Source organism: Leopardus geoffroyi, chromosome B4 (assembly GCF_018350155.1).
Source record: "Leopardus geoffroyi isolate Oge1 chromosome B4, O.geoffroyi_Oge1_pat1.0, whole genome shotgun sequence".
Classification (NCBI taxonomy): domain Eukaryota; kingdom Metazoa; phylum Chordata; class Mammalia; order Carnivora; family Felidae; genus Leopardus; species Leopardus geoffroyi.
Window position 1 is genome coordinate 70,428,107 of NC_059341.1, and position 14,421 is coordinate 70,442,527.

Here is a 14,421-nt window from a genome sequence, read left to right on the forward strand (position 1 = left end):
GCTTTTAATTTTTCCTAAGTTGATTTATTTTGAGAGAGAGAGCACGAGCATACGAGGGGCAGAGAGAGAGGGAGAAAGAGAGAATCCCAAACAGGCTCCTCACTGTCCGCGCAGAGCCTGATGTGGGGCTCAAAGTCATGAACCGTGAGCTGAAACCAAGAGTTGGCCGCCTAATCACCTGAGTCACCCAGGCACCCTAATATCGGTGCTTTTAGATGTCTACTCTAGCTGTCTTTTGCTCTCAGAGCAGACTTTAGCTATTTATTCAACATGTACTGAATATCTACTTTAAAAAAAAAATTTTTTTTAACATCTGTTCATTTTTGAGAGACAGAGTGTAAGCGAGGAAGAGGCAGAGAGAGGAGACACAGAATGCGAAGCAGGCTCCAGGCTCTGAGCTGTCAGCACAGAGCCCGACACAGGGCTCAATCCCACAAACTGTGAGATCATGACCTGAGCCAATCAGACACTTCAACCAACTACTGAGTCACTGAGGCACCCCACTGAATTATCTACTTTCTATCAGACATTGGAGCTAGAAAGAACTTACTCCTTATTTCAAGGAACTCCCATGGTCTTAGCTGGCATTAGTGCTAAAGATCTCTCCTTCCCCCACCCTTAGTCTTTCCTTCCCTGTCTTTCTCCATCCCTCCCTTTTTTCCTCCTCTGTTTTTTTCTCCTGAAGTCCAGACTCCGCTTCTTGACAGGTGCCTCAATTACATACTAGATATTGAGCTTATCTCCCCTTCCCAATACCCGCTCTCTTGAAATAAGTAAAAGTTTTAAACCTTCCACTTATCTTTCTTCACATTACTATATCTGTATTGCTTCTTAATTACTGTAAAGCCTCTAATGTCACCTTTCTTTAGCATATCACATGACATTCATTGTCTAGGCTCTCACAAGCCCTTGATGTTGATAGCCATTTTCTCTCCCTGATACATCCAAAGGATCCAATTCCTCCTTGTAGCTCTTTCCCCATTTGCTCTTTGCCAATTTATAGGTTGAGGTCTAAACTTTTGGAAAAAAAAGCTCTTCATGATCTACTTTGAGAGTGAATACACTCACCAGTCTAGCTATGCCAAGCCCATTGAATTTCCCCAAAATTATGTTTCCTTTTCCTCTTTCTGGTTTTCCTCGAGTGAACATCTCATGTTCAAAGAATCAGTACCATTTTCTAATACTCCCTTCTCTAGACAGAACAGATGTTTCTTCTCTTTCATCATCAGCATCTCTATATCTAACATAAATGCTTCCCATATAGTAGGTGCACTATTCTGAGTGCTTTTTATTATCTCATTTAATCATTATAACTGCATACTCAGGTCTGTAGGTCCTGAAACTGAGACTGGACGAGGTGACTTTCCCCCTTTTTTTTCATTTGTGTGATTAAAAAAAATTTTAATAGACTTTATTTGTTATAGTAGTTTTAGGTATACATAAAAATTGTAAGAAAGCTCCCATATACTCCCTCGTTGAGCTTCCCTTCTCATTAGCATTTTGCATTGCTGTGATACTGGTTCACCAATCACAACTATACCAATACATAATTATTAACTACAGTCCATAATTTGCTTTAGGGATGACTCTTGTGTCATATAGTTCTGTGAATTTTGACAAATGAAAAATATATGATTTTATATACAGTATCATACAGAATAGTTTCACCACCCTAAAGATGCTATGTAGGGGCGCCTGGGTGGCGCAGTCGGTTAAGCGTCCGACTTCAGCCAGGTCACGATCTCGCGGTCCGTGAGTTCGAGCCCCGCGTCAGGCTCTGGGCTGATGACTCAGAGCCTGGAGCCTGTTTCCGATTCTGTGTCTCCCTCTCTCTCTGCCCCTCCCCCGTTCATGCTCTGTCTCTCTCTGTCCCAAAAATGAATAAACGTTGAAAAAAAAAAAAATTAAAAAAAAAAAAAAAAAAAAGATGCTATGTACACCTATTTATCCTCCTACTGCTTCCCCTTCTACCAACCATTGATCTTTACACTGTTCCTATAGTTTTGCCAGTTTCCAAAATGTCATGTGGTAGGAATCAAGCATTGGGTAGCCTTTTAGACTGACTTCTTTCACTTAACAATAACCATTTAAGGTTCCTCTTTTTTGTGGCTTTATAGCTCATTTCTTTTTATCACCAAAATTTTTTCTAGTGTATGAACGACTCGCAGTTTATCCATTCATCTACTGAAGCACATCTTGGATGCTTCCAGTTTGGGGCAGTTATGCATAAGCTGGTGTAAACATTTGTATACAGGTTTCTGCATGGACACAGTCTCCAGTTCATTGGGGGTATAACTAGGAGCACCATTGCTGGATCATATGCTCGGATTTTAAATTTAGCTATGTAGGAAACCACTAAACTATCTACCAGAGCAGCCTGTATCATTTTGTATTCCCACCAGCAATTAATGAGAGTTTCTGTTCCTTAACATTCTTACCAGAAATTTGGGTCATCACTGTTATGGATTGTAACCATTCTGATAAATGTGTAATCGTATCTCATCTCATTGTTTTAATTTTCAGTATACTAATGACATATATTGAACATCTTTTCATATGCCTCTTTTCCATCCAGATGTTTTGTTTGGTGACGTGTTTTTTAAATTAATTAATCTATTTGTTTATTTTTTATTTGAGAGAGAGAGAGCACGCACAAGTGGGGGAGAGAGGCAGAGGGATGGAGGGAGAATCTCAAGCAGGTTCCACACTGAGCATGGAGCCCTACGTGGGGCTTGATCCCATGACGCTGGGATCATGACCTGAGCCAAAACCAAGAGTTAGACACTCAGCCAATTGAACCATCCCTTGATGCCCCCTTGACCATTTTTAAATCAAGTTGTTTGTTTTCTTATTTTTGAGTTTTAAGAGTTCTTTGTGTATTTTGGATACCAGTACTCTGTTAGATATTTGTTTTGCAAAGATTTTCTCCCAGTCTGTAGTTTGTTCATTCTCTTAATAGTGTCTTTCACAGAGCAGAAGTTTTTAATTTTAATGAAATCCAGTGTAACAATTTTTTTTCTTGGAACATGCTTTTGGTGTCATCTAGATTTTTTTCTTGTTATCTAGCTGAAGTATTAATAGTTTTGCATTTTACATTTAGCTCTATGATCCATTTTGAGTTAATTTTTTTGGAATATGTAAGATTTATATCTAGATTACCCATTTGTTTCAACACTATTTATTTAAGACTGTCCTTTCTCCATTGAATTGCCTTTGCTCCTTTGTGAAAGATTAGTTAGTTATATGTGTATGAGTCTATTTCAGGCTTTCTATTCTCTACCATTGATCTATTTGTCTTCTTTTGATAATGCCTTACAGTTGAGATTACTATGATTTTATAGTAAGACTTAAAGTCATCTTGATCATTGTGACTTTATACTAAGTGTCAGTCCTCTGACTTTGTTAATTTTCATCCACACAGTGTTAACTCTTCTGGGTCTTTTGCTTTTCCATATAAACTTTAGAGTCAGTTTGTCATTATCCTCAAAATTACTTGCTGGGATTTCTACAGCGACTGTGTTGAATTTACAGATCAAGCTGGGAAGTGCTGATATCATAACAATATTGAGTCTTCCAATCCATGATCTTAGAATATATCTGTTTATATCTTTTTTGTTTTTATTTAATCAGTGTTTTGTAGTTTTCCTCATATAGATCTTGTACATATTTTGTTAAATTTATACTTTGTGTGTGTACATGTGTTTGCATGTGCTGTTTTTAATTGCAAATTTTAATAGTTCATTGCTGGTATATAGGAAAGCAGTAGACTTTTGTATGTAAACTTTGAATCTCGTGACCTTGCTATAAGCACTTAGTAGTTCCAATAGGTTTTTCGTCAGTTTGGGGAACATATAGACAATCATATCATCTGTGAATGCAGTTTTATTTCTCTTTCTCTTGGTATACTTTTCATTTCCTTTTCTTGTCTTATTACATTAACTAGGATTTCCAGTACAGTGTTGAATAGGAATGATAAAAGGTGACATCCTTGTCTTGTTCCTTATGAAAGAAAGCATTTACTTTTTCCCTTTGTAATGTTAGCTTTAGGGTTTTGTAGATTTTCTTTATTAAGTTTTATAGATATTTATTTTAGTTTGCAAACAGTTTTTGTCAGAAATGAATTTGCAATGGATTTTGTCAAATGCCTTTTCTGCATGTATTCTGATCCTGTGATTTTTCTTTTCTAGTTTATTGATGTGATGGATTGCATTAATTCATTTTCAGATGTTGAACAAGTCTTAAATGCCTGTAATAAATTTCATTTGGTTGTGGTGCACAATTATTTTTATATATTCTTGGATTTGCTAATATCGTATTAAGGATTTTTTTTTTCCTTTGTATCTATGTTCTTGAGAGACTGGTTTGTAATTCTCCTTTGTTGTAATGTCTTTGTCTGGTTTTGGTTGGTAGAGAATTGGTATCATTTATTCCGTAAGTGTTTAGTAGAATTCACCAGTGAAACCATCTCATCCTAGTGCTTTCTGTTTTGTAAGGTTAATTGCTGATTAAATTTTTTTATAGATGTAAGCTTGTTTGAATTATATGTATCTCCTTGTTTGAGTTTTGGTAGACTGTGTCTTTCAAGAGATTGGTCCATTTCATCTAAGTTAACAAATTAGTGGGCATAGAGTTATTCATAATATTCCTTGATTATCCTTTTAACGTCCAGGAGATCAATCTGTAGTGATGACTCCTGTTTCAATTTTGATATTAATAAGTTTTGCCTTTTCTTTTTTTCTTGGTTAGCCTGACTGGAGATTTATCAATTTGATTTTTTCCAAGAACCAGCTTTTGGTTTCATTCAATTTTCTATTTTATTGTTTTCACCTTCATGGATTTCTGCTAGAACAGAAGTTGGAATTTTTATTCTCTTTGCTTAATTCCCTCTTCTTTTTTTTAGTTTCCTAGCTTAGATTATTACTTTTGTATCTTTCATCTTTTCTAAATGTATTTAATGCTGTAAATTTTGAAGTACTGTTTTTGCTGCATCTCACAAATTTTGTTAAGTTATATTTTCATTGAGTTCAAAATATGTTATAATTTCTCTTGAGACTTCTTTGATCCATGTGATTTTAGAAGTATGTTGTTTAATCTCCAGATGTTTGGGGATTTTCTAGCTACTTTCTGTTGATTTCTAATTTAATTTTATTGTGATCTAAAAGCATACTTGGTATGATTTCTGTTCTTTAAAATCTGTTAAGGTATGTTTTATGGCCCAGAATCTGGTCTGTCCTGGTGAATGTTTCATGTAAGCTTGAGAAGAATGTGTAATGTATAAAATGGGTTTCACCAGGAGCAAATCAAGGTATCTGCAGGGCTGCACTTCCTCTGGAGTCTCTAGGGGAGACTCTATTTCTTTGCTGGTAAAGACCAGTAAGTTGCTAGAGGCTGCTTGCATTCCTGGACTGATAGCTCCTTCTCCCATCTTTAAAATGCATCACTCAACCTTTGTTTACGTGGTGACATTTCCTCTCTTTCTCTGATTCTTCTTCATTCCTTTTTAAAGGACTCCAAGTGATTACATTTTGCACACCTGGATAATCCAGGATAATCTCCCTATCCAAAAGTTGTAACATAATCCTATCTGCAAAAGTATCCTCCTGTGACTGGCTAGTGGCTACTGTGTTAGATAGCACAACTCTGTAATTTTTACCATTCCACCAAAGTGCTCTTAGAGAACTTGAATGCAAATGATGAAGATAGTTTGTCTGAAATGAAAATTCTCCTAACAATTTATATTGACTTAATTTTTGGTTTCTCTCTTTGTGGACACAAAGGTAAGGACTAAATGATAATACATTTTAGGGAGTTTTATGTCATTATGAGCAATTACAGATAGAACAAACTTGCTAGATACTATTCTTCCAGTCACTGGACAGCGTAGTTAATAGTAAAAAGCCTTGATAGTTTTATTTTGTCATATTCCTTTACTCCTAGGACTACGTTGTAAGAATTTAACTATTATCACAGGCCACTATAATAAAGTACTGTGAGAAACCGCATTTGGGTAGTGTTTTCATCACCCAGGCAAATTTAACTGCATTTCTATGTAGTTTATGTAAACCCCACCCATACTTTAACCTGCTTCCCATTTCAATGAGGTTCAATCAGGGGAAAAAGCAACAACAAAAAAATCTTCCTGTGTGGCCTGTAGATATCAGATTTGAAGATTATTAATGCATTTCCAGCTAGGGACCATAAGCAAACAAACTCTCCTACAGATAACTACACCCTTCCTGTTCGGGATTGAGTTTACTGTGGAACAGATTTCGGAAATAGGTTTCTGACAGTTGTGAATTTTATTTATAAAATGTTGGAGGGTGAGGCTCTTCCTTTAACAAAAAACTAATTATTTCCTGTCCAATGTCCAACCAGTACATTTTAAACAGTCTTTTAGAAAATTTCCCCTTTCATAGAGAATTATGTTGCTTTGGGCAGTTCTGGTTGTTCTCGTCAGCTAACATACAAAAATTTGCCTGTTTCAATGAATAATTCAAAAAGGACTTAAAATTAAAAAAGAAAATAGTCTTTAAATGCTTGTATTATCTTGTCTCCAGAGTGACAGTCGTTTACAGTTTAAATAAATGCATAAACACATTTTAATGTGTTTTTATCTTTGATATGCAAATGTGTAGCATATTTATGTTCAGTAAATATACTAAACGAAGAGTTACAGTTTAGGTAAAATGGATTTACATTAAAGAATCTGCAGGTTAATTCACAGTGTAACATTATCCTCATCTACTACATCTGTTATAAAGAAGCCTGTAAAATTTAGGCCACCCACAAAGTGGTCTGCTGAGGCCTGTGGTTGATGTTAGAATGCTGTTATTATGTGGGCTGACTGGTTTGGTAAGGAATTTACCTCCACTAAGACTGAAACATCATGGTTCTGACTTTCCCCCATGGGGACTGCATTGGCTTGACTTCGGTACTATGTGTTTGTTGAACCAGCCAGAGTGCTCTATTGCCTTGCCATCACATATAGTATCATGTGAATGGTGTACTGTTCTCTCAGTTGGTTTGTTAGAGTAGTAATATCAATTCCGGGCCACATAAACCTTAGGATAAACTGGAATAAATGGTTGTTTAGATAGCTGAATTAAATTTAATGGCTACTATGAGTATATTTCATCACTGTTTAGAAAAACATGCGTGTTGGGGGGCTGTTCTGTGTTCATTGAAGAACTTATTCTTTTAATTTCCTTGGGGCTTGTGGAATGGTTTTAAGAGCAAGGAAATGAATTTAGTATAATTCAGCAACCTAGCACTAAGTCAGAATTAAATATTCTTCTTTAAATAGCTATTTTTAAGGGGAAAAATATTTCAGACATTTAAAATTTAATAACAGCAACTACCACAACAACTAGTAGTGATCATTGGAGGAATAAAAACTCATAAGCCAAATGTCTCAAATCACTTCTTTCTAAAGTTTTTCAAAATGAAAAAAAAATCCTTTTGCAGAGAGTAAACATGTTATATTGATTGTTTTTGTTAAATTTAGAAAAATTAAAATTCATGTAACATTTCTTTTAAATCAGATAATTTGTATTTCACTTAGTTTTCATGGATACTTAATTGTAATTTTTCTTTAAATACATGAATTACATAGTATGGAAAATAGCAAAGAAATCTAAATTGCATTTTGTGACTACAAATTAAGGAAATGATATTTACTGGGGAGAATACTTAGCAATTTTTGGACAAGGAAAAATATCTCATTGTCACTGAAAAGGATTATATGTACATACTGAAGTAAAAAATACATATTGAGGTAGAAAATTTATATGCATGTATACACATGTGTATATATATATGTGTGTGTTTATATATACATACACATGTATACACATGCATGAACTTGTGTGTTTAACATTGTTTTGATCTTAACTCTGCCTTGGTGACTTTAACTGTAGTTAAATAGAACTTGCAAAGGTTTTTTTGTTTTTGTTTTGTTTTTTTTACTTTTTTTAAAGTTTATTTTGAGAGAGAGAGAGAGAGAGAGAGAGAGAGAGAGAGAGAGGGGGGGGGGAGGGGCAGAGAGGGCGTGGGCGGGGGACAGAGGATCCAAAATGGGCTTTGTGCTTCCAGCAGAGGCGCCAGTGTGGAGCTCCAGCTCACCAACAGTGAGATCATGACCTGAGCTGAAGTTGGACGTTTAACCAACTGAGCCACCCTGGCACCCTGAAAAGTTTTTTCAAATAGATACTTTTTGTCTTTTGTTTTTTGTTTGTTGTTTCGTCTTTTTGTTTGTTTGTTGTTTGTTGTTGAATTTGTCATCTGGTCATGATTCAAACAAATAATCCAAAGTTAGGGCTCAGAAATTTTTTTCTTCCAAACAAGCAAATGAGTGAAACCATGAATGTGCCTTACCTAGCAAGCCTTTGTTCTTTGATGTCCTTTTAGTGTACTGCCTGATGCTGACAAATGCCATGCCTAACTTCTATAGTCAGTGACCTGGTATATCAATGTTTTTCTACTCATTATCTGCAAATCTCAGAAGTTTACATAGCATCTGACAGTAGTAACTACTCAAGGGTGAGGAAGGTTCAATTATATTGTGTCTCCCTTTATGAATTTAGCATCGTAATTCTGCAAACTGCATTAGCTCAATGTTGGGCTAATTATTTTTACTTTTAGCTAACCACAATGTATTTTCACCTTTCTAGGTTTACCGACAAGACTGTGAAACTTTCGGGATGGTTGTGAAAATGCTGATTGAAAAAGATCCTTCATTAGAAAAGTCTATACAGTTTGCATTGAGACAGAATTTACATGAAATAGGTGAGAGGTGTGTTGAGGAACTCAAACATTTCATTGCAGAGTATGACACCTCTAGTCAAGATTTTGGAGAGCCTTTTTAGAAAATTACTCAGGCAAAAAAATGTTTCTAGATTTTTTTTTTTTTTGGATTGTGTAAATCCTTAATATATAGAATTTTTGTGATGAAGAGAAATACTTTATGATAGTCAACCACATTTCCGATATCAAATAAACATCTAAAATAGTTTAAGATATTTTAATTAGAATTTTTTAAATCCACATGTAGAGCCTCCTAATCCATACTTACCTTTTATCCCCCTAAAATGATGGATCAGTTAATTTTTCAAGCTTTGAAAAAGCAGTGTTGGAGAACAGCTCATGTTCTGTAGTCTTCGGTATGCGATCATTTGTTTTGGTCACATAGTGTAATTTATAGGTTAGACATCATTCCACTTAAACCTTAATAGTCTTTTTGCATTTCATAGTCAGTGATACCATGTGAAAATGTTAGAATTCTGAGTTGTGATTTTATTGACTTGTTGCTTGCTTGTTTTAGGCTTTGTAACTTTTAATATGTTCAAGTATACTGTCCAAATAAACTGAATACTCCAGTATTTTACAGAATATTTGCTTTAAGATTAATTCCCATTATGATAAAATAGAGCACTTAAATCCTAAAAAGACCTCATAGTAAAATCCTGTTTTCCAAGTAAATCAACTCAATGTCTTCTATTAAAATAATCCTGAAACTCCTGACCAGTCTCACAGATGTCTGAGTCTTAAACAATATCATATATAAAACTAAGAGAAGGGGCAATTTGAGATGAAAGATGAGAGCCATTTTCAAGTTGAGATTTCTTTAAAAACTAATTGAGAGGCATTCACTTTCCAATGTCCCCTCTGTAAAGAGAGCTTTCATACTATTTTTACTTTCTGATTTTATACTCTAATAAACTTTTGCCTGCTGCTCTAAATAAATAAATAAATACTTATCATTGAAATAGAAAAATTTCGAATATGATGAAGTAGTGGAATTTCATTTTTTTCCCAGGCCCATATTTCCCATCTCAAGAAAAGGTCATTGATAACATATCCACGATCAAACCATTTACAGATTCCTTTGTTAATCACATTATGCCTTTATTTATATCTGTTTGAAGTTGTAACAAGATCTTTGTTGTGTTGCCCTTTTTAGGGATCGTTAGCCCTCAAAAGTGTTCTTTAAAGAAACAAAGCAGAGTAGGCAGTAAGCCCAGCACAACTACCCCTCACCAAACAGTCTATGTAAACATTTCTCCATGAGTGAGCCATCCAAATCACGGGTTACTTAAAAATCTAACTGGGACCATTAGGATATTCCACTCATTTCCTGATCACTTCCAGCTGCCCAGTGGCATTTAGCCAAAATATGTATTTCTGTGGCATTAGGAAACCTTAAAAATCATGCTTGTTATTACTACCCAGTTTCATTATCCTCCCATCCCTCTTTCCATTTCCATTCTCTTCTCACTTAATTCTGGCATGATCTTTAGTGGCTTATATTGATATTATCTAAAGAGCTACCCCAGAGTAGATAAAAATTACATTAAAAGTGGAATCAGCAGTACAAATAATTTTGGTGGATCCTATATGGGTGCCTCAAAATATGTATTGTCCCATTCCACAAATGTAAAAACTAATTGAACATAATTATTTTTCTTAGGTTTCCTATATGAGACTGCCTTGAACTCTTACTTTTGCCATTTAGATGTACATAAGCTAAAACTAAACCCTACATATCACCTCTGGTATTCTTTCCTAATTACGAACAGTGATTTTGTTACCCACTTTAGAAAGAAAAGACTAAGAAAGTACTGATCTTGGTTCTCCCCTACCCCCATGTTTTTCTTTTCCTTAAATATTCTAAGTCCAGGATTCAATTCCTTTAGTCAAGATGTTTCATGTTTAAAAATAAAAGTTAAGAAACTACCATCAAGGCAAATGAGTTGTTCATTCTGTTGAAATTCATTAAACTAGAAATTCATTAAGCTAGAGGTTTTGCTTACAGATGCATTTAATTGTAGGTTCAACAGATAATTTCTTCTTCTCTCCTTTCCCCAAATTATATTCAACATTTAAAGCTCTTTATAGCTTGCCATCAGCGTTATTCTGGTAGGCTTGTCAGTGTTAATTCTGTTTGTTTTTGACAGCTTTTTAAAGTCCACTTTTAGGATAGTTGAATTCAGATGTGTACGAGAGTGTGTATTTTACAAAATGTTCTTGATTAATTTGTTTGTAAAGTATCCATTGTTTTTGAGTATGCCCAGCTGATGTGATAAAATTTTCATTGTCTTACCATAAAGCCTTGATGATCAACAGGGAGAAAGCAGATAGTGTGAAGCTTTTTGTGAATTTTAAAAGTGCAAAATAAAGCAACCAGGTTTAAATAATTGGATTGTCTTTTTTTTCTCTTTAACAGGCTTAAAGTATTTTCCTGAAATGTAGATTTTTATTACTCCCTACTGCAAGATTACTCAATGTTCAGTTCACCCACTCAGCAGCAGGATGGAAGAATTGAGAAATTATTAACTTTGGTGACTTAAGGAGTGTTGATATCTGAGCAAGCAATTAAATGAGATAAGATTGAACACACAGAAGTGCTCAGTAATTGTGTAATTATGAATCTGCGTTTCAGGGAATTGTAGGATTAAAATCTTAACCTTTTAATGGAACCTCTTGAGGAACCGTGTCTTTGGGACCTGGTTCCTAGCACAGTTTGGAATGTTGTAGTTACTTGTATTCCTTGACACTTCACAAAAGAAGTGACATTCGACCATAGGTCTTGGAGAAGTAGGACTTATTCAGGCAGAAAAGGGGAAGTAATAGAAGTCTAGGAAGAGGAGAATGGTACAGGGAAAGATGGAAGCCTGTATGACTGAAGCCGGTTGGGAAAGATGTTAGGGGACAAATTTAGGAAAAGATTGGTTAACAGAATGATTTTGAATGTTTTTAGCTTTATCCTTTTTCTTCTACTCATTCAAGAATGACATTTGAAAATACTCTCTTTGAAGATATTACCTTTGTATTTATTCTTGCCCAAAACACTAATTTCCCACAGCCTCTCAGCCGCTTACCAACTCTGAGCCAGTTTATAGATCCAGAACACCTCGAAGAAAGGGCAGGCCAGCTCCCCTTCAGAAAGGTTTCTGCTTGCACCCCAGACATTGTATGGTGGTTTCAGCTTCATTTCAGAGTTTCCTGCAAGGGATCCTAAACTCCAAAGAAGGCTCTGACAATTCTTTGGTGACAACTTTGGAGACTGTATTCAGTGTTGAGGGCATCCAGCCATCCAGGTGGCTTGACAGCTATAACGCTGCTCAGGTTGGCACACTCTGCTTGCCAGATGAGGGTTTGTGGGTTATGCACAGTACGTTTACCATCTCCTTCCTGCCTTTTCTCTTGAGAGCACTGATGTTCAATTCAGTGAAAAAGGTGGGGGAGTGAGAGGAGGAAGGAAGACTAGTAATAGTAACTAAGGCGGTTAGCAGAATCTTTTCTCCCCCTTTTCATGTAATGGAGTTAAAATTGAGTCACATGACGGCTAATTAGGATTTTATTTGCTGTGTTCCCCCTTGCAGTTAGGTGTAATCAAGTGACTGAGTCCATTCCTATGGAATTTGAGTGGAAGTACCTCTTCTTCTGGGCTGGGACCCTTAGGACAGTGGGTGTGCTCCTTTGTAGTCTCTCTTTATTCCTTCCCAAAGTAGTAGCAATAGCAACTCAGCCTTGATTTGCTGCAGAGCCACAAGATGGAAGGAACTTGGATCCCTACATGACCACATGGAGTACTGAACTGTTGGGTGAAAGAGGAATAAACGTCTTCACTGTTTAAGCCACATTATTGGTTTTTTGTTAGCAGCTTACCTTTGGTTCAAATTAATGCAAACGGTATTTCAGAGTTAGCTTCCCTGAAGTTGGTTCTCAGCAGGCTGTACTAGTCCTGCCTTTCCATTGTAATAATTGACCTTGGGGGTAATGGGGACTGAGTATATAAAAGGCTTTGCCAAGGGGCGCCTGGCTGGCTCAGTCTGTGAGGCATCTGACTCTGGATCTTGGGGTTGTGAGTTTGAGCCTCACATTGGGTATGCAATTAAAAATTAAACATATGATACAATGAAAAATACAATGAAAAAAAAAAAAGGCCAGTCCACTGAGTTAATTCCAAGTTGTATTTAAAATCTCACTTGATGACAAATATCAATAAAGCCTGATGCACATTTGTATAGCGGTAGAGACAGCCCGATAATATATAGCACATTGTTTTTTGAGCTCTGTTCCACAGACTAATAGTGTGCTAATGTTAGACCATTATCACTGAAATTATATAAGGCTTAAAGTTTTTTTTCATTTTTTTGTGTGTGAATGAAAATGTAGAAGTTTACTGAAATATAAACATTTGAGAACATATCAAATAGGAAAAAACCACAACATACACAGACACTTGCTGCAAGAGGACGTGTGAGGTATGTAACCACCGCCTAGGCTACCCATGTGTTAGCACATTTTTCCTGATTGGAATCCATGTAAGGTGGGAAGGAGACAGAGCTGCCCTGGCTGACTGGCCATACAGCCTGCAGGTCTGCACCTTCAGTGAAAGCCCCTCTTGGCCCAGTTCCTGGGGGCACCTGCTGGCACCCCTACTCTTGGGTAGAAAGGCGGAGACCCTGCTGTTTTCCTTGAGGGTAGGGAGGGTTCACTGTGTGGGTAAGGCTGGACAAGCTGCCTGGGGAAAGGGAGAGGATCCAGTGACCAGAAAGTGTGCTGTCCCTTCATCCTCCAAGTGGGAAGAGTCCATCGATTGTGATCAAACCCCTGAGAAAGACACACTGGCCAAACGTCTGCAGTACCTTTAAGTGAGCCCAGCACGGCCAACTGGGTTCCTCTCTGTCACCAGATCCTAGGTGCCCTCCTCTGCCAACAGCCTGTGCTTGCCTGGTGGGGAAGGCAGAGAAGGCTTCTGAGGCCGAAAAGGGTCAGCCCCCAGTGGATGAGAAAAAGTGTGTGTGCATTGTGTGTTGTGGGGGGCCATGGGAGGGGAGAGAAAACGCAGTCCAGCAGAGCTGTAGCTTACCAGGCCGAGGTATCTGTTCTGTGCTAGCTTTTAATTTCCTCCCCTTTCCTTTCCTTTTCTGCATTAGCAGTTTGAGGGCTCCCACCGGCATGGCCTCCCACCACCACAGCATGATGACACCCTCGTGGTGGTGGTCTGTGAACACTGCAGGGCATACTCATTTGAGAGGTGAGCCTTGTGTAAGAATCACATTTTCTTTATGACATAGGAGCAGCCTGCTCCCCCTGCTGAGGGTCCAAGAGGAGAGACGGAGCTCCCTCATCTCCTATCCCCTGGAGTGGCTTGACCTCTGCAAGGCCCATGGCCTCCATGGCCCATCCCTGTCCTGAAGTGGGGAGACCTGCCTGCACCTTGGTAAGCTGGCTTGGTAAGCTAAGGGTATGGGACTAGCCCTGCTTTGGCAGAAATTTCCTATTCTTTTAAACTTTGTATTCTGCTTTAGAGTAGAATATAGTGTACCATATTGGATGTCGGTTAAAATATATCTCAGGTTTAATATATCAAATACTTCATAGGATTCTGAGAAGCACCATAGTTTTCAGTTATTT

At 37.0% G+C, this 14,421-nt stretch overlaps 1 protein-coding gene across 13 annotated transcripts in view; it reads left to right on the plus strand.

Annotated features, from left to right (window-relative positions):
* PPHLN1 (periphilin 1) overlaps positions 1 to 11,192 on the plus strand; it is a 135,101-nt gene extending 123,909 nt beyond the window's left edge. For all 13 annotated transcript variants that reach the window (XM_045465845.1, XM_045465838.1, XM_045465843.1 and 10 more), the window contains one exon: positions 8,670 to 11,192. In XM_045465845.1, coding sequence (XP_045321801.1) covers positions 8,670 to 8,864 — 195 coding nt within the window. In that variant the 3' untranslated portion in view covers positions 8,865 to 11,192. The remainder of the gene's footprint in view (positions 1 to 8,669) is intronic.
* Positions 11,193 to 14,421: the final 3,229 nt, after the last annotated feature.